The 25,363-nt window shown below is 41.8% G+C and overlaps 1 protein-coding gene across 6 annotated transcripts in view; it reads right to left on the bottom strand.

Moving 5' to 3' along the window:
* Positions 1–25,363, bottom strand: part of FNDC3B (fibronectin type III domain containing 3B) — a 392,858-nt gene that overhangs the window by 300,038 nt on the left and 67,457 nt on the right. For all 6 annotated transcript variants that reach the window (XM_075937961.2, XM_075937956.2, XM_075937959.2 and 3 more), the window contains exon 2: positions 18,706–18,844. In XM_075937961.2, coding sequence (XP_075794076.2) covers positions 18,706–18,816 — 111 coding nt within the window. In that variant the 5' untranslated portion in view covers positions 18,817–18,844. The remainder of the gene's footprint in view (positions 1–18,705; positions 18,845–25,363) is intronic.

Consider the following 25,363-nt stretch of genomic DNA (forward strand, 5'->3'; position numbering starts at 1 on the left):
TTGTATTTGGAATAAGTTGTCATTTCACCACATACTGTATATTAAGGCTTTGTCTACACTGGCAACTGAGCAAAAAAAGCTTTAGTCCTTCATAGGTGCTTTAAAAAAAAAAAACCCTAAACAACAAAAGTATTGTTGCAGAAAGTGGTAGTGTAAACAATGCTTTCTCCGCAGGAGGGCTCTCCAGTGGAGAAAGCAAATGTCATTCATTATTTTTTTGCCAATAAGCAGCATTTTCACTTCCTGATTTTTAGTTACACAAAGCTATGTAGTATAGACAAAGCCAAAGTGTGTTATACACACAATGCTTTATTTCAAATATAATTTTCAATAGACACAGGGTTTATTGTTCTCGCAGTCCGGTAAAGAGAGATCATCATTATCTTTGAGCTAGTGATATTATTGATATAAAAAATTCACTTCTGGATCCAGATATTGATAATTTAAAATTAAAGATTACTTGGATCCAGAGTTTGGTTCAACCTCATATAGAAATTGGGATTCTGAACCAACCTTCTCATGTATTTGGTTCCACCATTTTAGTATGGGCCCATGTGCAATACAGATTCTAATTAAGGATACAGGCCATCCTTGCTTTAAGTCCAAGATACATTTCAAAAAACTTGGACTTATAGTGAAACAACTTAAAGCAGGGAATTTTTTTTCACATGGCTGACTTCCATTTGTGCAAATTGGGGGGAGGGAGGTTTGCCTGCAACTTAAGAGCAGGGAATGGGAGGATAACGCATCAGTTCCTACAAGTATGAATTACTTCAGTGTGGAACGGATGTATATCGGGGCAACTTATAGCAGGGCCATGTCATGCTTTTTTAACACCTAAGTTAAAGGCATGCAGTAAAATAATAAAGTAAAATAAGTTGAAGTCATACAGCTTTGTCAGGGCTGGGAGTGAACTACAGGGGATGGATCATTTGATAATTACCTATTCTGTTCATTCCCTCTAGGATACCTGCCACTGACCACTGTTGGAAGACAGAATACTGGACTAAATGGACCTTCAGTCTGATCCACTATGGCCGTTCTTATTTTTTTTAATAATTACTGTATATATGAAACTTGAAATTACAGTAGACCTTGCAGAAGCCCAGTGTCATGGTTAATTTTTTAACATAGAAATTATAAGTCAATTATAAAGAAATGACAATAGGTGAGGCATTGTTTTAGGTATGCAACAATAGTTGCCTCACAGAACATTTATTAAAGTGCGTTGAGCCAGGAGACAAGTAGGATTGCCAACTTTGTAATCTTTAAAAACCAGACACTCCAGCGGGAATGCTGAAACCTTCCCTGCCCTGCCTCTTCTGCTAAGAGGTCCTGCCTCTGTCCCTCCCCTTACATTAAGTCCCACTACTGTTTGCTCCTCTCCACTCCCTCTCTGCCCCTGTCCCTCATTGCTTTTCCACCCTCACACTTCCTTTGTGGTGCAGCCACAAAGCACAACTCCCACCCGCAACAACCAGAGTTTGGGTGGCAGGTCACTAGACCTGTCAGGACACTGTTAGGTCCCCTGTTCAACTGAACTTTTAAAAAGTCAATCATCCATCAATCAAAATGTCCACTTTCTAACAATGCAGACATTTGGAAATTAATGCATTTGGAAAAACAATGCCTTTGAACCTAAATTTAAAAAATATTCGCATTTAACATTAAAACTGTACTCTCAAGAGCAACTCTAATCTATGACACAGTTAAATAAAACAGCAATACTTTTTTCTTAGGTCCTCAGTCATCCAATGAACTGCTACAAGAGTAAAGGAAAGAGAATACCACTCCTTCTCATTTCCCTTTATTGTTTATGATAGCTGCTTACAGCCATATTATAGGAAAACACTGAGCCAACATACTTCTTCAGCAGTCACGCAGTTTACAAACCCACAAACATCCAGGAGGCCTTAGGCAGTTCAGAACATGCAGCTGAATAAAACCTAGGGATTGCCACAATTCTTCAGTGAGAGTAATGATTTGATGAGAAGCTTTTTAGCAGTGTTTTAAAATACTAAATTTCAAGCTTTTACTTCCTGCAATATTCTTTGTTCCTGAGTTGCTGTGGTAACCATATTGTAATCCAGTAGAATTAGCCAACCTTCAACATCCTAATATTCAATCTCACTGCAATGCAAAATTCAACACCCCATTGAGTTTTGCTAGTTCATTTGACACCAACACGGTGTCATCAACAGAAGACAGCTTATTGTCTGAACGTGGGAGGGAGGATATTGCATACGCATGGCCTTGGATGAGTGACTAATGACTTCCCTGAGAACAGACATCAATGAGACAGCAACCAGCATTGCATCATACATGCTTGTAGTAGAGTTAGTCAGAGATACTTTGTATGATGTGAATCCTTTTCTTCTGCAAAGCAGACATCAGTATTAAAAGTTCTCTTATAAATACAGAACATGAAACACAGATTCTCTGTCCAGACCAAGGGTTTTTTTTTCTAGGACTCATTCACTGACTGAAATATTACTTTCCCTAGCCTCCGAAGTGCAGACAGTTACTCCACACACACACACACACACACACACACACACACACACACACACACACACACACACACACACACACACACACACACACACACACACACAGAGAGAGAGAGAGAGAGAGAGAGAGAGAGAGAGACTCTGAGATGATGTTTTATTCTTGTACATTTTAAGAGATGTTTAAAAAAGGCCATTAAAGGGCAATACCAGGGGCTTAAAATAATTATAATGGATTCAAACATGTACTGGTGAAGAGACTATTTGTATGATGACCTATGTGAACAAAATAAATACACACTTTAGAAAAGTTTGAAAGGTATCTCATGAAAAATAAATTAACATTACCAAAGAGCTATCCCCAAAAGAAAACAAGAACCATAAGTATAGGAAATGTTATTCAATGTTTTAACTTTTTTAAAAAAAATTACAGTGATTTCTATTAAAGTCAGCATGGCTGGAAATAATTTCCTGGAACTGAATCATCCACAAAGGTGTAAATCCAACACCTTTAATCTAAGTGATCTTTGCTTCCCTACTGTTGTAAGAGGAAGGAAAAGGCCTTTACTTGACTTCAGTTTACATTTCAGCAATTCATATCTGCAGCTATTTTATTACATATTTTATTTTTATACACATATACACACAATGGTGGTCCCTTAAAGACTAACGAGGAGTGGGCCTTTGTGGACAAAACTCACTTCTTCATATGCAATTCAGAATGCTAAAAGCGTTAAGCATCCCACCATTTACTGAAGACAAACAATAATCATCTCTTACACTGGGCGACTCTTGAGTGGAGGATAGCATGGATCGCTAAGATTTGTATTACCATAAGCAAGGACCACAAAATGCATTTTACTTAGGACTTTGGCTTAAGGATAACTGTTTATCACACGGCCATTAACATACACAGTACCCCTTTGGTAGGAAGTGAGATTTTTAGTGCGGTCAGAAAAGCAAATGAACTTTTCAAATTCTCAGTAAGTTGGGAAGATCCACTATCATCAAGAAAACAGCTGCGGGAGCGGGAAATGTAAATGGTACTATAGACAGTTCCTCTAGTCAGCTTCCTTTTACTCACAGCCCATAGTAGCAAGATCACAGAAATGCTCCACTAGGTTCTCTCTTTTTTTTTTTAAATCCTCCCCACCCCCCATTTATTGTTTCTGGTAAATTAAACAAGGCCTAGCTCCAAAGGATTGCTAAAATGGCTGGCATTTGAAGAGTTTTAAAGTGTATTATGAAATAGAAGAGCAGCCTTGGGAGCTGGTTTGAAGCTGAAGTGTTAGGGCAGTCAAAGCACCCACTAACCTAAATTCCCTTAAAATACAGCCCATTTTTACTATTAGTCTTGTGCTGCAAGTTGGGAAAGTAGCATACAAAGACAGAGGCATAGTTGGACTTCTGCAGCCAGGTCAAAGGAGCTCCATGGGAGTGGGGAGGGGGGCAAATTCCACATCTTTCTGAGATTTTCAGGTGGAGGGACGGGGGTACTTGGCTCATGGCAGAGTTGGGTTCTTTGTTAGTTGTATAGGAAGAGTGGGGGGGGGGGAGTTATGATGTCAGGACCATGGCATAGACACCAGTAGGTCATGGCCTCTTTGCGAGTCCAGAGAGTAGATAAACAGCCTCCATGGTCTGCTGGGCTGCTCTTCACCCTGCCTCGCTGGATTCAGTTCCTCCCGACCAATCACTGCCCTGTTTAGTCTGATCTGTGCAGGGAGTAGGGAATTTCACTAGTGTGATTTATAGTATCACTCATCAAAACAAATTGATTTTCTGAGTCCCCAATGAACAAGAACACAACTGCTTGTGGTCTCCCAGTACAGCAGGACGTTACCAGTGCTATAGTTATGGCCAATACTTTACAGACAGCACTTTTTAAAAATAAACTTCATTTTTCAAAGGCTGAGCCCCTAGTCTGGAAATGACTGATTTATGATGGATGCACCTACTCTAATGAATCACAGCTAATACAAATCTATCATGCCTCCTCCCTACGCACACAGGTGGACAGAAGACTGTTCCTCTACTTCCCTCATTTGGCACTATTTCCAAATTCTTTAATTGACACTGTTCTCTACAAACAGTGAAAGGAAAGACATGTAACATACTTTCCAGCTAGCATCCCCACTCCCACTTCCTGCTGTCACTAACACCACTCCAATCACACGGGAATCAAACAGATTCTTTGCAAGCCTCTAATTCAGAGCTTACTTATGCACCATGACATCAGTGCTGTATAATGAGCCAAGTTGAGAAATTCATCTGGGACAAATAGCAGCCAGGCACATTGTGGATTCTTTTGTTGATATACACAAAGTATTGCTTGGTGGTAAGTGAACTTACTTGAAGATTTATTTCCCAAGTCCTCCAAAACAACAAAACAATATTCTTCATCCTGGAGCAGCTTTGTGACTCCAGTTCTTCTAAGGTTATGCATAAGTGATTTATAAGAGAGTTCATTGTTTCTGAAATCTAAAATTAAAATCTAAGCAGAAACATAGAAGTGGAAGCATATGGTCTTAAAATGTAAAAAAATAAACAGAAAACAGAAGAGAGAAATACACATACCACAGCTCATCATCCTGCAAACATACCCTTATCTTATGAGATCATGCCTCCTATTTTTTACGCACAGAGGAGGCAGTGCTTGAAAAATCAACTTTGAACCAGCTGCTGCTTTCCTCTGGGCTTGGCTGAATGAGTGTTGATCACTTACACAACTGTCTTCTTTCCAAACAAAAAAAATGTTGTCATTACACTAAAGAGGTGATTAACAGAACTGTAGCAGAACATACACAGTATTTGCATTAGACACTGGAAGGATATGATGAATGACTAGGACCACATTTTACCACCTTATTATCAGAAAATATTTATTTAGTGACTTTTGCACAAAGGAAAGCCATCCACTGTTATGCTGTTTCTATAGGGTATTGTTTTTAGAGATTTTTAGCCTGAACTGTTAATTTCCATCTTTGCACTTGCTTGAATCACTACTATAACATTTTCAGTGCAACATTTAATGTACCGTATATACTCAAACATAAGCCCATTCATTTATAAATCGACCCCCCCAAATTCAGAGGAAAAAATGGTGTAAAGTAACTGACCCAATTATAAGACAACTGAAGAGTGCAGACTTTCAGCCTTAGTTTATCAGCATCAGTGCAGGCTACAGACACTGAGCCTCTTAGCTCCTATTGGGTGCTGTTCCCTGTTCCCAGCCAATGGGAGCAGAGAGGCTCCATGCCTGCAGCCTGCCCATCCTTCAGCCCGTGCTGCTTCCCGCGGCTTGGAAAGAACCCATTCACAAGCTGACCCGCACTCTTCACAACAGATTTTTTTTTCCAAAAAAAAAAAAAAGTTGCCTTATGAACGAGTATATATGGTACATTTGTTATTTTTAGATATGTAATAAGATTACAGTTGTAGTGCACTGCCTCTTTATGAAGACATCTGTGCTATTCCTCTCACTTCTGGAAGATTCAGGAAATGCCGTTAAAAGTCGATTACTGGCTACTGGGCTGAACCAGCATGTCTGAGCTCCCTTAACTCTTGTAAGTGTTCCAAATGATTCTAAAGGGGCCTGAAAGAGTAGACAGCAGATTTGGCCCTGTGAAATAATAAATGTACAGAAATAAATATTTAAATCCAAGACAATTGTAAACCAAGATCTTTAAAATGTTCTGAATCCATTCTCACTGTGTGCCAAGATTCAGCTTCCAAGCTTTTCCATCCCATGGAGTTCTGGCTTTAAAAAGTGAAGTTTATGATGACCAAGATGTAGTAAGCTTGACTGTAGTGTCATCATCACAACACTAATTTTTTTAAGTACCTTTTACATGAAGGTAACTATCTGTTTGACAAGTCATACTGAGTCTGTGTTATCCAGCATTCTGTGGTAGGACACTTGCTATCTTAGCAATGTGTGCTTTATTTTTACATTTAGGAAACTGAGTTTAGTTTTCACAAAGATGACTATGCTCTTTTAAAATGATGATTAATGTCACTAAATTACATGCAGTTTGCTAATTCTTGCCAAGTTTTGCATACATAATCATATACAGTGACATTTCAAAACTAGCCAAATTCATTTTGCCTACATCCCTGTTACTGCAATCTAACCCACAAAATCAGACTCCTATATGAAAACAACAGACACTCCTTGTCAGCATGAAAATCCACAATTTGCATCAGGTGGCAGGCTCTGTGCCTATATTTTGGCATAAAAACCCTAACTGACACAAGTGAACTATCAGATATGTGTACAACATAGGTAACCACGCACCTATGTAATCAAGAGCAAGTATTGTTGCTTGTTTTGCATAAGCAATTATCTGTTTAAATGCACAACTATCGATTTTAGCACATAAATTCACATACTCATAGTGTACACAGATATACAACATTACTGCTATTGTACATGCAAACAAATGGCTAGCTGCAGGTGTGACTTAGTGGGGATTTTGTCCACCCTTGTGGTCTACAGTGCTCACTTTGGTTTTACATTCACTGTTTGCTTTGTTGTGCTGTATGCGATTCCTACTGTCCTAGGTTGCTTTGCAGTGACTCTGTGTGTGCACATGCCTCAGTTTCCCTGGGCACTGCAGCACTATGTATGAGGAGCGGTGGGCTGGGCATGACTCATTGGGGAAGTATGTTCAGTCTCTCACATCCTGAGGCCCAAGTGTATTCTGAATTCCATTAATAAGACATTTGGTGCTTGGATGGCCACAACAGATTATCCATCAATATAGGGAAGATGGCTATTACAGCCAGAAGTACTTTTAGGGAAAGGAAAAGGCCAGCGTCTTAAGGAAAACAGATATTCCAATATCAAAGGATGGAAAGCCATTGTGGGTAATGTATGATGATCTTGACACCACAAGGAAAACCAACGCCACTTGCGTATATAGGTCTTTCATGTAGATGGCCACCAGAAGTTAAGAAGAATCATCTCAACTGGAGGAGAGCAGGATGTTTCCGTCTGTGTTAACCAGCAAGGAGCCACACTGAGAGCTGCAGCATATCTATGTTTGAGTGGCAGAGTTCTCCTTCGTCCTGTGCAAGAAGGTGGGGAACATGCAGCCATGATCTTGTGGACGTTTGAAGAAGGTTTGAAGGGGAAGCAGATCTGCCTGGGCCAAAGCAGTGCCACCAGGATGTGTGGTAGCCTTGTAGGGTTAGGGCTGACATTCAGGAATACATGGTGGAGAAATGGCAGGGGTGGGAAGGCATACAGTAGTGGTGCATCCCAGTTGATGGTGAAAGCATCCCCAAGAGAATGTGGGCCCAGACCTGCTCAGGAGCAGTATTGAGGGCATTTGGCATTGCTGCTGGTCATGAATAGAACTATTATAACCCCAATGCCTGAAAAATGGGGTTGATTTTCCATTTGGGAGTAGGTCTGCTGAGACATTGTGCCTAGCAAGTATCTTGCTATCAGGTCTATGATGGGTAGTGGACTGGGTAGAGGGGTAGAAGAAAACAAGAGGCAATAGCCAGTTTGCATAAACTCAAGCACCTATCTGTCTGTTGTGATGCTGCTCCAGACTGGATAGAAAGATGCTGGGCAATCCCCAAGTGGGGTGGAAGTGATGGTAACCTGCAGTGGAGAGTTTCGAGCTATCTCCTACAGGTGGGGGAAGGTAAGATGGAGCGAAGAAGCTTCTACTTTGTAAACTGGAGCTGGCTGTTACATAGGCTGAGGGTGCTGAGCTCTATACATAGCCCACAGCTCCCAGTATGGCCAGTTAGGTGGCATTGGCATCGGTGGGGGCACCCTCTGAGGGGCTGCCACTGTGGTTGTTGCTGCATAGGTCTAGGTAATGAGTAGCATGGAGCATGTAAGCCTCATCTTCATCACTAGACATTGGAAGGGCTGATCCAGCAGGAGTAGTGGGGCCACCAGGAAAGGTGATGCTTACCGGGTAGCCAGTTGCCTGTTGACATCGCTATCCACTACTCTGTGGGGTTTTGGGGGGGGGGACAGTAACAGAAGCCAGCAGCCCTAAGCGAGGGGGAGGAAATGGAGGAAAGAGGGGAGGGTGGTGCAGTGACAAGTCCAAGCATGGAAGGTACAGGGAGGCTGGCAGCAGCAGTCCTGAGCATGGAGGAGAGCAGAACCTGGCCCCCACACGAAGGATGTTAAATTGCGTTTAATCAGCTAATCGAGTAGTCGATGGAATTTCCATCGACCACTCGACTGGTTGATAAGGAGAAACCTACAGAGTCACAACGGGGGTTAGTGGCGTAGCAAGGGTAGGCAGGGGGTGCAGTTGCCCCCACGCATCACTCTGGGGGGAGGGGTGCCAATTTAGTCTCCCTCCATTCCCTCCCATCATCCCTTGGCTCACTTGCTCCTCCTCAGCCCGCTGCCAGCTGGAGCCTTCTCCCCGTCTCTCCGCCCCCAGCCCGACCCTCCTCCATCTCCGCCGGCAGGTTAGTGCGTGCTGGGGCCCCGCCCCAAACTGAAGGAGGCAGGGGAAGACATGGTACAAGCTTCCCCCTCTCCTCCCAGAGTCAGGCTCAGTCATATGCTAGATTTGGGGCCCTGCCACGCGACGGCAGCGGAGAGGGGGCACAAATTTTGCCTTTGCTCCCAGGCACATAGCCTCGCTACACCACTGGCAGGGTTAGCTCCGTTGGTTGTGCATGCAGGATAACGGCTCCAAACGGCATGTGCCAACCACCCCATTTGCACAGCCTACTAGGGACACTGCTACCCACAATTCTCTTACTTGAGATGCAGGGACACAGAAACCCCTAAAGTGGAGCACCCAGAGGGACACTTCTCAAAGAACGGTGACCTATCAACAATACATACCACTTCATACTTCATGTTCCAAAGTTATTGTATGATGAGTAACTTGCAAAATGGATACATTCTTATGCACAGTATTCGTTCTTGAGCCCGTTTTCAGTCCCATTCCCCTCCTAAGGGACAACTAAACAATTTAGGCTATTCTCTCTCTCTGTGATTTATTCAGATAAGGAATGTTGCTGCCCTTCTCATTCTTCAGTTTCACAAAAGGCAAGTAGAACAAAAGGGGAAAATCATTTCAAAGAGGGGAAAAAGTCACATAATACAGCATAACAATAAAGATCCTTCATTTGAGACTCTCAGATGCTTGAAGTCTCAGAACACAATTATCCATCTTTCTAAAAACAAGACAACACTGAGGGTCATGCAGGAAGCCTGTGGCAGAGTCCAGAAGAAAACTGAGATCTCCAAGATCCTGTTACTTACCACAACACTCTGATGTGAAAGAACACAACTCACAATGGCCAGTTGAGAAGAAAGGAAAATCTAGTGCCCCCCTTTGTAACACAAGTACTCCACAAGGCAGAACAATTCTAGGCCTCATGATGTTTGAAAGCAATATACTTCCATTGTTGAAAGCAAAAAGAAAAAGGCAATTGTGTAAGCGAACGGCTGTGCAAAGTTCAGTCAACAGCATCCTTTGCTTACAGGCACCATCCACTAAGAAGAAAAAATTAAACTTGAGATATTTAGGGGGAAAGTGTGTTCTGAGCTCACAGATGGGCTTTCCAAGTAACAGAATTCAACCATGGGTTACTTCTGTAACTCTACCTGCCAATGCCAGCAATCCTGGGGCCCTGGATTGCCAGCAATCCTGGATCTCATTTTGGTTTTAAAGTGCATTGGAATAGTTTGAACTCCCCTGTGTTTAAACATATTGATTTTAAACCTTGCTTTATATTACAGCCATCTTCCTTGGACTGATTAAATCCCAAAAAGCTTCTCAACAAAGGCCACTTAGACAGGTCATGATTACAAACCTTTGTGGCTCCCTTCTGGAGAAAAAAAATGTGTCTCAGGCCTTACATCACAGAAGAGAAATTACAGCATAGTGCTAGAAGACTGTATTTTCTATGGGTATATCTACACTACAGGTTAGAAAATACTTCACAGCACATGCTAAAGACAGCTGTGACAGCACAGATAGCTCAGGCTAGTCACCCATTCACAATCCCATCCCACCCCCTAGGTACCTATTCGGACAGCTATCCAAACAGCCCATGCCAAACCACATTGCTACCATTAGCATGCTAGCTCAAGCCAAGCTAGTGTGTGTTTGCCTACCCATACTAGGAAACACCCTTCCTGCTTCAATGAAGATACTGTATATCCATAGGAAACTCAGGTTTTTTTCCAATGATATTGTCGTTATTTCTGCTGTGAATATCTTCCTTTTGTTGTTACTAATTACTTCTGAGTTTTCTTGTATTCTTCAGCCAAGGAGACAGCAGCAAAATGAGCTGCTTTGCGCTGGTATAGAGAAGGAAAAGGCCTCCATGGAATATACACCATCCATGAGAAGGATAAGCTGCTAAAAGGCATGGGAATGTGGGAAGAGAAGTAGTGTCAGAATAGAGACGAAACTTTAACCTGATCAGAGAGGACTTTCTTGAATCTACATCAGGAATGGGCAATAATTTTTGATGGGGGCCATTTCAACAATTTGGTAAGTGGTCAAGGGCCGCACTCTTCTATAACGTTAATGGAGGAGATGCAAGGTCTGGGATGAAGGCTGAGTGCAGAAAGGAGCACAGGGCTGAGGATTGTGATGCAGAAGGGGGCCAGTGTCTGGGAGGAGGTATGGGTGCAGGAGAGGATTCTGATCTGGGGAAGAGGTGCAGTAAAGGGTGCAAGGGCTTGGGGTGTGACCAAGGGCAGGGGTTCAAACCAGCAAGCTGCAGGGGCCATGTGCTCTCTGCAGGCTGTGGGCCCCTGGAGGGAGGAGGGGCCCTCAGCATGCTCCCTGTGCTGCAAGTGCAGCCCAGGCAGCTCCCGCTGGCCAGTTTCCAGCCAATGGGAGCTGCAAGATTGTGCTGAAGATGGCAGCGCATGAACCCCAAACCACCTTCCTCCCCCAGCACGATACACAGAAAACACACTGAGAGCAGCATGCAAGAGCACAGCAGTTAGGGAGTCTGCCTGATGCTCCCCATGTACCATGGTGAGCTGGATCTGACTCATGGGCCATGTTTTGGACACCCCTGATCTACATTAAATGAAGAATCACCCAGAAAACTTAGTTCCTATTATAACATGCATACATACACACAGAAAGAAGCTGGTTTAAGAGTCCGAGTGCAGGCTCTTTTACATAGAGTTTGGTAGTATCTGAGTGCTAGAAAGTTAATCTGATCTTGTTTTAATACCTTTTCAGAAAAAAAAAAGTTGAGCCTATTCCCTTACCTATCAAATAAAGCTGCATTTGACCCAAAAGAGGATCCTGTATTCTCACTGTCACAGTTTGGTTGACCTTTATTTGATTTTGTGAACAAAATACAGAAGCCACTCAAAACAGGGAGCAATCACAAATATTTGTAGTCCCCTAATTAATTCAGCTGCTAAAGGAGTCCTGTTAAAAACAAATTCAGATGAAGCTTTTTAACTACTGTACAGAAATGAAGCAGTTAGAAACCTGCAAGTTCTTAAAAGGTTCCCAGCAGAGTATGCAGATTGGTAGCACTCCTCTAAGGGCCGCACACTGAGGCAGAATTAGAAGAAGGAAGAAGTTAAAACCTCCCCCTATACACGAGGGCAAGTACAGTTAAGCATTATGCAGGGTCTTCCATACTCCATAGTGAAATGATGAATCTCATGCACTCTGTATACCAACCCTCTCCCTTACTTGCAAAGTGCAGAGTGTAAAAAGAGATGGGCACAGAACTGGTGTTTGAGAAAAAAAAACACGAGTGTAAGTGTGATTCTTATCATGATAATTAGGCATTTAATAGTCCTCTCTTGGGGACTTACTACTAACATTAGGCAGAAGCAACTTGATGGCTGAGTGCTTATTAACACAAGATCAGATTTCCCTGTGCCCCTTGTTTGGCTCAATCCTTTTAAACAGATGACTAAACAAGTATGTATGTATAACATTCTACACATGCACTATGCAGAATTAGCCCTTGTGGAAAAAAGTAAGCACAGAAGATTTATCAGTTTTGTAAACATTTCTGGAATATTATAAATCATTTCCATAATTTTTCCATCATTAGAAGTATGTTGGAAAGTTATAAACACATGCCTTAAAAACACAACCGTATATTAGCAAATACGGCAACAGTCAAATTCAAAACCAGAAATTTCATTCAAGAAATCTGTTGCACATGAGTTTAACTCATTTCATGGAACTTTCACCTCAAAATTCATGTCTTGGGCTCCTCTTTATAACCTTTTGTCAGGAGCAAAATCATCATGGCTACGTCTACAATGACAAGATTTTGCGCAAATACTTTTAACGCAAGAGTTTTTGCATTAAAGTATTTGCACAAGAGAGCGTCTATACTGGCATGTGCCTTTGCGCAAGAGATGTGCTTTTGCGCAAAAGCATCTGTGCCAGTGCAGACGCTCTCTTGCGCAAGAAAGGTCCGATGGCCATTTTAGCCATCGGGCTTTCTTGCGCAAGAAATTAACGTTGCCTGTCTACACTGGCCTCTTGCGCAACAGCACTTGTGCAAAAGGGCTTATTCCTGAGCGGGAGCGTCATAGTTCTTGCGCAAAAAGCACTGATTTCTTACATTAGAATGTCATTGTTCTTGTGCAAGAACTCACAAATCTTGGCAAAATCTTGCCAATATAGACACAGCCCATTAGTGGAGAATAATCTCTAGATTCAAGATGATGGTTTTCAAAAAGGATTTAGGTCTAGATTCTAAATACTTCAGAGTGAAGTGATATCTGGACCCAAAGTTTTGATTCAATCTGTTATAAAGGCAGCAGGCCATTTCATGAAATCTAAGGCTAGCTGGGACCACCAGATCAATAAGTCTGACCATATCTCTCACCACAACCATCATTTGCTTACTAACCCCAACAACTGAATTCAGACCAAGGTATCCCAGGCCCCAGGACACTGAACTATTATGTGCCATGGGTAGAAAATAGGAGAAACCGCAAAGCACTATTTTCATAACACAGATACACATTTGGCTTGGATTTCAAACACTCCCAAATTTTATAGGTGTTCATACACAGTTCAGGTCCATCTCCATTAAGCTCTTATGTCCAAATTGTTCAAACATAAGTTCCCAAAATTAGGCCTCTAAATCTACATTTACTCATCCAAAGAAGAGCGGTCTGATTTTCAGATATGCTTAGCACCCTCAGTTCTCCCTGGGAACTGCACAGCGCTTCTGAATTAACAAGCCTGTGTTCTCCATTTCTGCGGTACAGGCTGTATCTCCCCAGCATGGTAAGAATAAAATCCACTAAGGAGCAGTAATAGGTGGGATTCAGGGTAGTTTAACAGCAGTTCAAGATGACAGGGCATCCTATCTCTTCCAGGTGGAAAAGCTTCCAGTAATCTTCAGCCATATACTCACAGCCAGAGGTAATAACTCCCAGTCAAAACCTATTCAAACATCCCCTTATCCTACATCATAGAATCACAGAACACTAGAACCAGAAGGGATCTCCAGAGGTCATCAAGTCGAGTCCCCTGCCCTCATGACAGGACCCAGTACCATCTACACCAGTGTTTCTCAACCTTTTTTTTATTTTAAATAAAATAGCCCTTTAAAAAAAAAAGTGCACCCAGTACATATAATCATAAATACCCCCTTTAAAAAAAAAGTACCTACAGTTTTCAGACTAACACATTTTTTTTCTACCGTTGCAAAACATTTATTTAAACAACTTAATCGTAGCAGCGGGCGATGCAATTTTTGCATGTAAAAAGTACAAAAATAATAAAGCACTGTAAAACTTAAAACAAAAATTCAGTTTTCTTCAAATTTCAGTTGTGTTGATGTATCCCCCAGACTTCTCTCAAGTACACCTAGGGTGTATCTAGACTACAGGGTTTTTTTGAAAAAAAGTGACCCTTTTTTTGAAAAACTTCCCGTGTCTAGATTGCTGCCATGTTCTTTCGAAAGTAAATCGAAACAACACAGCAGTTTTTTCAACTGCAGAAAACCTTGTTTTATGAGGACGTATGCCTTTTTTCGAAAGTGCTCTTTCAAAAAAAGGGGCTATATAATGCAAACTGCTTTTTCGAACGAGAGCATCCAGATGCCTGGGTGCTCTTTCAAAAAAACGGCTTTCTTTTTCGAAAGAATTGGTTGTAGTCTAGATGCTCTTTTTTAAAAGAGGCTTGTAGTCTAGACGTAGCCCTAAGGGTACTCGTACCACTGGCTAAGAAACACTGGTCTAGACCATCCCTGACAGATGACTATCTAACCTGCTCCAGAGGTCAAATATCTCCAGAGATGAAAATTCCACAACCTCCCTAGACAATTTATTCCAGTGTTTAACCACCGACACAGTTAGGAAGTTTTTCCTAAGGCAACCTCCCTTGCTGCAGTTTAAGCCCATTACTTCTTATTCTATCCTCAGAGACTAAGGAGAAAAAAATTTCTTCCTCCTCTTTGTGACACCCTTTTAAAGGTCCTGAAAACTGCTATCATGTCCCCCTCTCAAACTAAACAAGCCCAATTCTTTCAGTCTTCCTTCACAGGTCATGTTCTCTAGACCTTTAATCATTCTTGTTGCTCTTCTCTGGACTTTCTCCAATTTCTCTACATCTTTCTTGAAATGTGGTGCCCAGAACTGGACACAATCATATACCATAAAAAATCTCGAGTATAATGCGCACCAATGCATAATGCGCAGGGCTCGCCAAGCGGTGGCAAGCCCCACTCGCCAGCCGTGCTGTTCCGCATTCTGCGCAGATCGCTCTGCGTCAGCTCTTCTGGGTTGTAATCTACTCACCACGGGCGAGCAGATTACATTATCTGTCGAACCCTGATAAGGAGCACCTACCTTTTAAACGTCAGAATCCTGGCATAAACTGAACTCTTATCTATAATGCCACCCTCATTATACTCACGATTTTACGGTGTATATATAGGAAGGAAGCTCCCACCTGCAGGCTCACCCGGGAAATGCGTGCGCAGCACCGGGAGATGCATCTGCCTCAGGGCCCCTTGCCTCTCCCGCCCCCTCCAACCCGGCTGTCCATGCCGAGACCGGGCAGGCAGTGAGCCAGGGCACGCCTCGCCTTGTTCAGGAGCTTGGCTGAACTCGCGCCTGCCATAGGGGCCCCCTGCCCAGCCGAGCTCACGCCGTGGTGAGCTCGCGCTGCGCTGAGCTTGCGCCTGCTGCGGGGCCCCCTGCCTCCCTCTACCCAGCTTCCCCACCCGCTGGCTCCTCACCTTGTCCGGGAGCCTAGCTGAGCTCGCGCCTGCTACGGGGGGCCCCCTGCCCAGCTGACCATGCGCTGCACCTTGTCCAGGAACCTGGCGTGGAGGGTGACTTAAAAACTTTACAGTGACCTCCTATGTATAATGTGCACCCCGGCTTTAGCCCTTTAAAACCGGGGGTGGGGAGGAGTGCGCATTATACTCGCGATTTTATGGTAATCATAGAGCTGGAAGAGATCTCAGTAGGTCATCAAGTCCAGCCCAGTTCCCAAAGCAGAACCAATCCCAACTAAATCAACCCAGCCAGGGCTTTGTCAAGCTGAGACTTAAAAACCTTTAGGGATGGAGATTCCACCACTTCCCTAGGTAACCCATTCCAGTGCTTCACCACCCTCCTAGTGAAATAGTTTTTCCTATTATCCAACCTAGACCTACCCCACTGTAACTTGAGATCATTGCTTCTTGTTCTGCCATCCATCACTACTGTGAAACAGCCTTTCTCCAGCCTCTTTGGAACCTCCCTTTAGGAAGCTGAACACTGCTATCAAATTCCCCCCTCACTGTTCTCTTCTTCAGACTAAATAAACCCAAATCCCTCAGCCTCTCTTCATAGGTCATGTGCTTCAGCCCCCTAATCATTTTGGTTGCCCTCCGCTGGACCTTCTCTAATGCGTCCACATCCTTTTAATAGTGGGGGGCCCAGAACTGGACACAGTACTCCAGATGTGGCCTCACCAGAGCCGAATAAAGGGGAATAATCACTTTTTTAGATCTGCTGGCAATGCTCTTCCTAATGCAACCTTATATGCCATTAGCCTTCTTGACTCCAAGGGCACGCTGTTGACTCATATCCAGCTTTCTCATCCACTCTAATCCCCAGGTCCTTTTCTGCAGAACTGCAGACTCTACACATGTCCTTGTTGAACCTCATCAGATTTCTTTTGGCCCAATCCTCTAATCTATCAAGGTAACTCTGGACCCTATCCCTGCCCTCCAGCACATCTACCTCTCTCCCATCTTAGTGTTATCTGCAAACTTGCTGAGGGTGCAATTCATCCCCTCATCCAAGTCATTAATAAAAATGTTGAACAAAACCAGTCCTAGAACCAATCATTGGGGCACTCCACTAGAAACCAACCACCAACCTGACATCAAATGGTTGATCACTACCCGTTGGGCCCAACATTCTAGCCAGCTTTCTATACACCTTATAGTCCATTTATCCAATCCATACTCCCTTAACTTGCTGGCAAGAATATTGTGGGAGACGGTATCAAAAGCTTTGCTAAAGTCAAGGTATATCACATCCACTGACTTTCCCCATGTCCACAGAGATAATTCACAGAAGCTAATCAGATTGGTCAGGCATGACTTGCCCTTCGTGAATCCATGTTCACTATTCCTGATCACTTTCCCCTCTTCCAAGTGCTTCAAAATGGATTCCTTGAGGATCCCCTCCATGATTTTTCCAGGGACTGAGGTAAGGCTGACTGGTCTGTAGTTCCCTGAATTATCCTTCTTCTCTTTTTTAAAGATGCGCACTATATTTGCCTTTTTCCAATCATCTGGGATCTCTCCCGATCGCCACGAGTTTTCAAAGATAATGGCCAAAGGCTCTGCAATGACATTTCCCAACTTCCTCAGTACCCTCGGATGTATTAAATCCGGACCCATGGATTTGTGTATCTTTAGCTTTTCTAAATAGTTCCTAATCTGTTCTTTCCCCACCAAGGGCTGTCCACCTCCTTTCCATACACAAAACTCCAATGAGGCTTAATCAGCACAAAGTAAAGCGGAAGAATGACTTCTTGTGTCTTGCTCACAACATTCCTGTTAATGCATCCCAGAATCATGTTTGGTTTTTTTGCAACAGTGTCACACTATTGACTCACATTTAACTTGTGGTGCACTATGACTCCTAGATTCCTTTCTGCAATACATCTTCCTAGACAGTCGCTTCCCATTCTGTATGTGAGAGACTGATTGTCCCTTCCTAAGTGGAGCACTTTGCATTTGTACGTATTAATCTTCATCCTATTCACCTCAGACCATTTCTCCAGTTTGTCCAGATCATGCGGCTCTTCTCCCCCAAAAGTGTGGCTTGCGAAGCCGCTCTTACACCCCCGCTGCCTCCCACCCCCACCCCCAGCCTCACTGTGCTCAACAGGGCGGAGATTCAAAATCGTTCCCAAAATGGTGGCTGTGAACGGGAACCTGTTATGGCCAAAAAGCCATGTTTCTTAAAGGGGCAGCCTTTATTTTTTTTGTTCGACAATTCTGGTGTGGCTCTTCACATTCTTTCCGCCACTGTTTTGGCTTTCTTTGTTAAATGGGTTGGCCATCCCGCCATAGCATGACATCACCCTTGTTTTTTAGCCCGTTTAGCCTAATCCAGAGTTTCTCAACACATCTGTGTCTATGTCCATCTCCACCTCAATCAAGTCGCTCCTCTCCCATAATGGCTAGGCTGTGATCACTAACATGCCATGCATAAAATTATAGACATACCTGCTTTCCCACCTCAAGCTGTGCATTTGTCTTATCCACCTATTGTCTTGTCAAGTTTAGGCTCTTTGTAGCTGAGACCGCCATTCATTTTACGTTTGTACAAAAACTAACCCTCAGGGCCCGATGAGTGTAACTCTAATGTACTACTGCAATACAAGGGTTTTTTAATTATTAATGGTGCATATTAATATGGAACTAGATGTTAATGTCTGGCATCAAAGTTTGACAATTTTGTCCCATTATTTTGAATTCTACTCTGTATACTTAAATACCAGATGAAACTGATCATTGCAAAAGCACTGATGCAAAACAACATCCAGGCCTCGGTGGAGTCATTCCAATATTTGGGCCAAATTTTGCCCTCAGATACATGGAACAGTTCTCAATGAAATGAATGGGAATCAAACCCATGCACAAAGGTCACTATTTGGCCTTTATCTAGGTCACATGTAGACAATTCACTGTCTCTTAAATTCCCACTCATACCACAAAGCTTACTGACCTGCTGTGATCCGTCTCCATTCACTATGTGAGGCATCATGGCTACCTCCCCATTCAGCAATGGTGGCAGCTCCAGCGGAATTTGGTCGGTCATCATCATTGTGACGTACATTCATGGAGAATTTTCCTCAACGGGCTTCCTGCAAGACAGATATTTTTTAGAATTGATTTTCTTAATGGAGACTCAGAAAAATCTATTCATATTTCACTAGTGTGATGCCCTTCCCATTCATCCCACTTGCTTAAAATGTTATATCCTGGACTGAGGGAGATCTGAATGGATACAAGGACTGTTACTGGCTTTCAGCTCATGTTATAGATGAATTCACTGGTTTCTAAGAAACATTTCAGAACGAATATTCAGCAAAACAACAGGGCAAAGACTTTATTCTTTTTCTTCAGGCCTTTTCCAGCATTAACATCTTCAGCCAACACATTCACACAGATTTGAAATTCCTGAATGACAGTATGACAATTTATGGTTCAGTCTGTTGATTTGTAATGACACCATGCTCCTGCTGACAAAGCAGCATTCACACATCGGAAAACCATGTCATTCACTGAGGCAGGGAAGGGGCTTAAGCGCCCATGAACAACAAAAATTTTGTCTAGCAAGGGTAAGTGTAGACACAGCTTTTGGAATCAGCTCTCTTTGGATATTTAACATTCAGAAGAGGTTCTATTATTTTTGACATCTGAGGCTTTATCTACACATAAAAGCAAAGTGTGGCCACGGCACGAGCACTGGGAGAGAGATCTCCTAGCACTCTATGTAAACCACCTCCATGATATAGACCACTATCACCTCCCAATGCTATAGCCTGGTCCACACTGATGCTTTACTGCACCATAACTTGCTGCACTCAAGGGGAGGGTGTATTTTCACACTCTTGAGCCAGAAAGTTACAGCTCTGTAAAGTGCCAATTTAGATTTAGCCTGAGGCACAGCAAGAGCCAGGTGGTTTTAATCCCTTGATAGCACCTCTACAGATAACCTGAATTACCAAATTCAATTTTCTGTGGTTCTCATTTGTCTCACAAATGAAAGTGCTTTCCTAAAATGTTATCCAATATATAGAATGCGGACCACCTTGTATGACAGCACATAAGAATTTGTAATGAAACAACACTTTCACTATAATACCACCATTCGCAGCTAATTATCTGATGTATTATATAAGAAAAGTTGCTAAAAATAAGGTGAGAGCTTCATAATAACAAATCTTATAATTCAGTGTTAATAGTACCATCATGCTGTTTTACAAGGCAATAATCCAGTTCCCTTAATGAATAAACAACAGGCCCTAAAGTCAAGTAGTTTATCCTGACAAAGGAAGCAGATTATTTGCACAAACCCCCTACAAACCCCATGGTCCTAATACTAATCAAATTTAATTAATGGCTTTCATGCCAAAGAATCCCCAAATGCTTACAAAATGATTAATATACACAATCAATAAAATCTGGGTAAGAAACCTATGAATTGTGGTGAAGCATAGTAACCAGGTAGGTAACTGGTATATACAGTCCTGAACAATTGCACACAGAAAGGAAATTTTGGGGAGAAAACAAGGGAATCCTATTTATGCAGTGAATATTGCAGGATCTAATGTCTCTGTGGAATAGACAGAACTTTGCTCTTTCAAGTTACAGCTACGAGAACTGTAAACATAAATAGTGTGGAATTCAAGGTATCTACTATAGGAAGACTGAGAAGCTGAGTCAACCTGCCAGGATTAGAACCTGTGGTTCCATGGAGTCTAGATATTTCAAACTTGATATGCAGACCACTAAGCCACTCCCTCCTCTCCTGCTAGTGTTGAAATTTAGATTTTAAAAAGTGTTGTTTAAATACAAGTGGATGGGACACTAAAATATGCTCTCTCTTCACCAATACATATTTAGATTTATTAAAGATTAGCCCATCCAGAGCTCAACATTAAAATCCTTTCAGCTGCAGAGCAGCTGAACGATCAGAGAATAAATCAGATCATGAGTAAATATTCTAATTAACTGGAAAGGCCCACTTATATAATGAGAATGATTGAGGTGTCTATTTAAAACACTGGAATCCTTTGAGCTGTGGAAACATCATGTCAAGCATCCTTATAGAAAGCAATGGTGAACCAATCTACATCTCTTCCATAGCAAGAGTCCATCCTGGGCATACATCTGTCAAGGTTATTTTTACAGTTGATTCCATGATTCAGAAAGGTCTTTCTGATGTTCTAGATATCCTGAAAATATCGCTTTTCTAATTGTCACTCCAAGGTGATATAAATAGAGGGTCACTATTTCAAAATGCCAGCCTCTTCGCCTTTTATCTGAGACCCAATTATAGGACAAATGCTCAGCAAATATGAAGAGCAACAAGATGTATCCAACAAAAGGAAAACATATGTATCAATAAGTGGCCAGCTAAACAACAAGGCTATGTCTTTATGTTTCAAGTCTCATTCCAGGCCTGGATCAAGCATGCGTGTAAGCCTCATGTAACCCACACAGCTAGGGCACGTCTAGACTACCCGTGGCTTCTGAAAGAAGATATGCAAATTAGGCATGAATTTGCATCTCTTCTTCTGATCCCTTTTTTGGAAATTTAAAAAAAAAGCAGTGTAGATGGGGGTTTTTACGCAAAAACTCCATCTAGACTGCCTTCTTAAAAAAAAAAAAACTCTTCCAAAAACACGATCAGAAGAAGATACACAAATTTGCACCCAATTTGCATACCTTCTTTTGAAAGCTTCTTTGCGAGCAGTCCAGACGTAGCCTTAGTGTGGTTCACTGTCTCATACAGTGGCACCTAGACCACAGCAACAGATAAGAACAAGAGACCTCTACAGCATGGGCTGAGAGCCAGCTAACTTTTAGCTCAAAGGGTAGAGGCTCCTATACAAAGCTCCAGAGGTCCCAGGTTCAAATTTGTCTGGTGGCGGTTACACTCATTCTCTTACGGTCCTTTATCATTTGCCCCATATATTGACCCACAGTGACTACCCACACAAAAAAAGAAATCTGGAAATCAAATACCTCCCCGGCTCACGACAGTAAGTACCATTAACACCATTTGCCAAAAAAATTTCCTTGGCTATATAACAAAGTTAGCAGCTGATAAAAAGTCTTCTCTACTTGCTATGTGAGCTACAGAAGTTGGAGTCCCTTCCTCCCTCACACCTTTCTTCACCAAAGCAGCTTTGCCAATTCTCACACTTTTTACGGCAAGTACTGCACTATACCTGGGGTTTCTTAAAGCCTCAGCTTTTTTTTTTTCCCCCAATTTCTCACCCTCATGATTGTGGAGAAAAGTTTGAATCGTACAAGTTCAAAACCCAGAATATAGCTCAAATAAACACCAACATTATTTTAAAATCTCACAATTTTGTAGTTCATAATTTTTAATCTCTGAGGATTGGCAAACCAATCTAGAGCACATATGTCCCCAATTCATTCCTGTGTTTTTAAGTATATATATAAAACTTCACTAAGGAGTTCTCAAAGGATTGCAAGGCAGACAAGAGCCACTATCAACACATTAAAATGCACGTACATATAAATGTCAAATCCAACCAGTCTGAATCTGGAAATTTGACTTGTAAAAGGGACATTTTTTTATTCCAAAATAATGCAATGTTATTTCATTTATTTAAATATAAACTATAGTTTGAAGCTATGTTTTTCCATAGTAAATTTTCCCACTCCAGGCACAACAAAAGAACATGCTAACATGTTTTGCTATATGTCATTATTTAAAGTTTAGTAGTTACATTCTCACTATCAGCCATGTCTACACTACATATTTTTCAGACAAGTTTCCTCCCATTGCCAATACTGGGGCAACTCCACCAATACTGGCAACACTACTGGTGACAAGGCACTGATGGCCATTGGAATTTTTCCAGCACAGTCATGTAGGACCTCTTTTCTGCAGGATTACGTAGAATGCTGTTGAAATCCCTGTCAACTATAGGAGACTTCTTTACCCTAGGGCTTACAGTATTACTACCACTCATGGAAGTGCACCAAGTCTTTAACAATGGTGAGAAATTTTCACCAGAAAGCCTTAGTGTAGATACAACAATTGAAACCCCAGGTGAAATTATACCATAGATTTTAATATGTCAAGTCCTAAAGTTTTAAAACTAGTTTCACATACTAACCCTTTAGGTTTCTCTTTCTTACTGATTCTTAATTAACAAAACAATTTATCTTTCAAACAACCTCCTTCCCCCGACACAATGCATGGGTTTCTCACATAAAACCAATTCCATTAATTTTCTTGACACACAAAGGTTGGTATGCAAGCTCTGTGTTTAGCTTTGTCTCTAAGGAGTCAAGTACATTAATTGAAAGAAAACTCTAGGCCAAGAGACAGAGAAAACAAATTCAGAGTTCAGGACATGAAAACTTCTCTGCTTTGCTTAACAAAATATGAACTGCCATATATTAATCCAAAGCCTGAATCAAACAAAACCCCAAAGTTTTCTCAGGTCCTAAAAAGTTGAATAAACTTAAGCTTTTAGAAAATATTTCCTGTGTGTCTGCATTCCCTGGGTTTGGCTGGTACAGGATTCGGAAATACCACTATTTAGTGAGAGGAGCTATGTTCCCAATCTAGTTATATCCAGGAAATACTGGAAATGTCATAAGATTTCCAGCTCGGTTTCTAGACCAGGGAAGTAAGGATTAGCAACCAAGCTTTTGGATGTCTCTTCCTCCAAACTGACTCTTCATATTTGTTGATATTTACTAGGCAATGCCATAAACCTTATCATCTATTTGTAATTCAATGTCCTGCCTCTCACAAAATAAGAATTAAATCCTTAAGTTTCATTATTGATTCAATATGTGAATTAGTAATATATAGGAGCTGCATATGGCAATAAACAGAAACTGAAAAAACAGAACTAAAACAAATGTCCACATATGATCAATTAATATGACCCAGCATGTTCAGACACAGTTATCCTTAAATTCCAACAGGAGTTTAAACACAAAGCAATCTAACTTTTCCTAGAAAGTGCTGACTATACTCTAATTACAGTATAAGCCAAGACGAGTCATGATTTTTCCACTTTCTTTTACAAAATCAAAAAACTTCTTCCAGCTAAAGGCAGACAGCTTTAACGATGAGAACCTAGCAAAAGGAATAGTTCTTCTAAAATAATTTAGCTTTATGAACTTCTTTCTATAAAATCTAAGTTTTTATTTGGGTCTAACTCTTTGAAAGCTACAAAATAAATGTCCTGCTTTAAAAATCAAAATAATTTGAAACAATACATTTTGTACTACTAGGATGACCTTTTAGAATCTTAGCAAAACCCTGTACCCCTATCTGTATAAAATTTAAACCAGTAAAACCTGCTTCTTTTTAGGGTTGAGAGTCCAATGTGGATGGGGGTTGGGGAGCCGCTATTTATCTGTGCCTCTGGCAAGTATAGGCGCTTACAGTTTGCATTGTCCAATGGCTGTGAATTGCCATTCCCAGCCAATGAGAGCTGCAGGAGTAACTGGGACATTGCTTCCCACAGCTCCCATTGGCTGGGAATGGCGATCCAGAGCCAATGAGAGCTGCAAATGCCATACCTGTGGAGGCACAGGTTAATACAATGGCAGTGACCTTCCCTCCCCTGGTCCCCCCTCCCCCCGCCCGGGGCTAATCCTGACTAACCAGATCTGGCCTGTGGGCTAGTATTTGCCCACTTCTGGTCCCATGCTTTCAGATTATGTAGTTAAATTCTTAAGCGTATGTATACTGCACATAATGTTACTATGCGTGGGAGAATGTCTTTCATTGTATCATTAATGTTAAACAAGGATTCTGACAACAAAATTACAACTTTCAAATAGGACAGCTTTTCAATACCTTTCAATGGTAACAAAATGACCATTTCAATTCCGGCAGACTTGCAGTAACTTGCCCAGACCACTGTTAAAGACTCCTTAGAAAAAAACCAACAACTAGGAAAGTAGGAAATTATAATACGTAAGACATCCATTGCTTTTAAAAAGTAATCATCCTGATTCACTTTTCAGGATCCAGACTCTACAAGTACAGATGCATTTCCTGACCCACCCAGAGATGCTAGAAATAGCTTCTGGAGAAGTACTGACAGTGGCTAAAAAAGGGAATACAATAGAATCTCAACTGAAAACAACTGAATCAGTCTCATTCAAACAGCTGAAGAACATAATCTAATTTGCTGTAGTTCTCATATATACACTCATGAGGGGGAAGGCAGAGGGAATTTTCTCCATTTTGAATGTGGACCTGAGTGTTTTAAGATACATATCGTCTACAGATAATCTAAAAGACTCCCTTCTTCACTATTTCCATTCCAGCAATACTAAACATCTTCTGCAGGAAGTTAATTCACATCCTTCGGCTTGGCTAATTGCCAACACCTACCCAAAAGCAAAGTAGCCAAGTATAGCATGGACATTGTTACTTTACAGGAAATCATCTGAAGCTATGGCTATCTTGCTGGCAAAACAGAGAAGTTTGGGGGGGGGGGATAGGGGAGAGAAGGCCTGGTCTACACTGCAGACTTATAATAGTATAATTACATAGCTCAGATTTGTGAAAATTCCACACCCAAGAGCAATGTGTTTATTCTGACCTAACCCCTGATGTGGACAGTGCTGTGTCAAAAGGAGGGCCA

This window comes from Pelodiscus sinensis, chromosome 10, assembly GCF_052426305.1.
Source record: "Pelodiscus sinensis isolate ZL-2025 chromosome 10, ASM5242630v1, whole genome shotgun sequence".
NCBI lineage: Eukaryota > Metazoa > Chordata > Testudines > Trionychidae > Pelodiscus > Pelodiscus sinensis.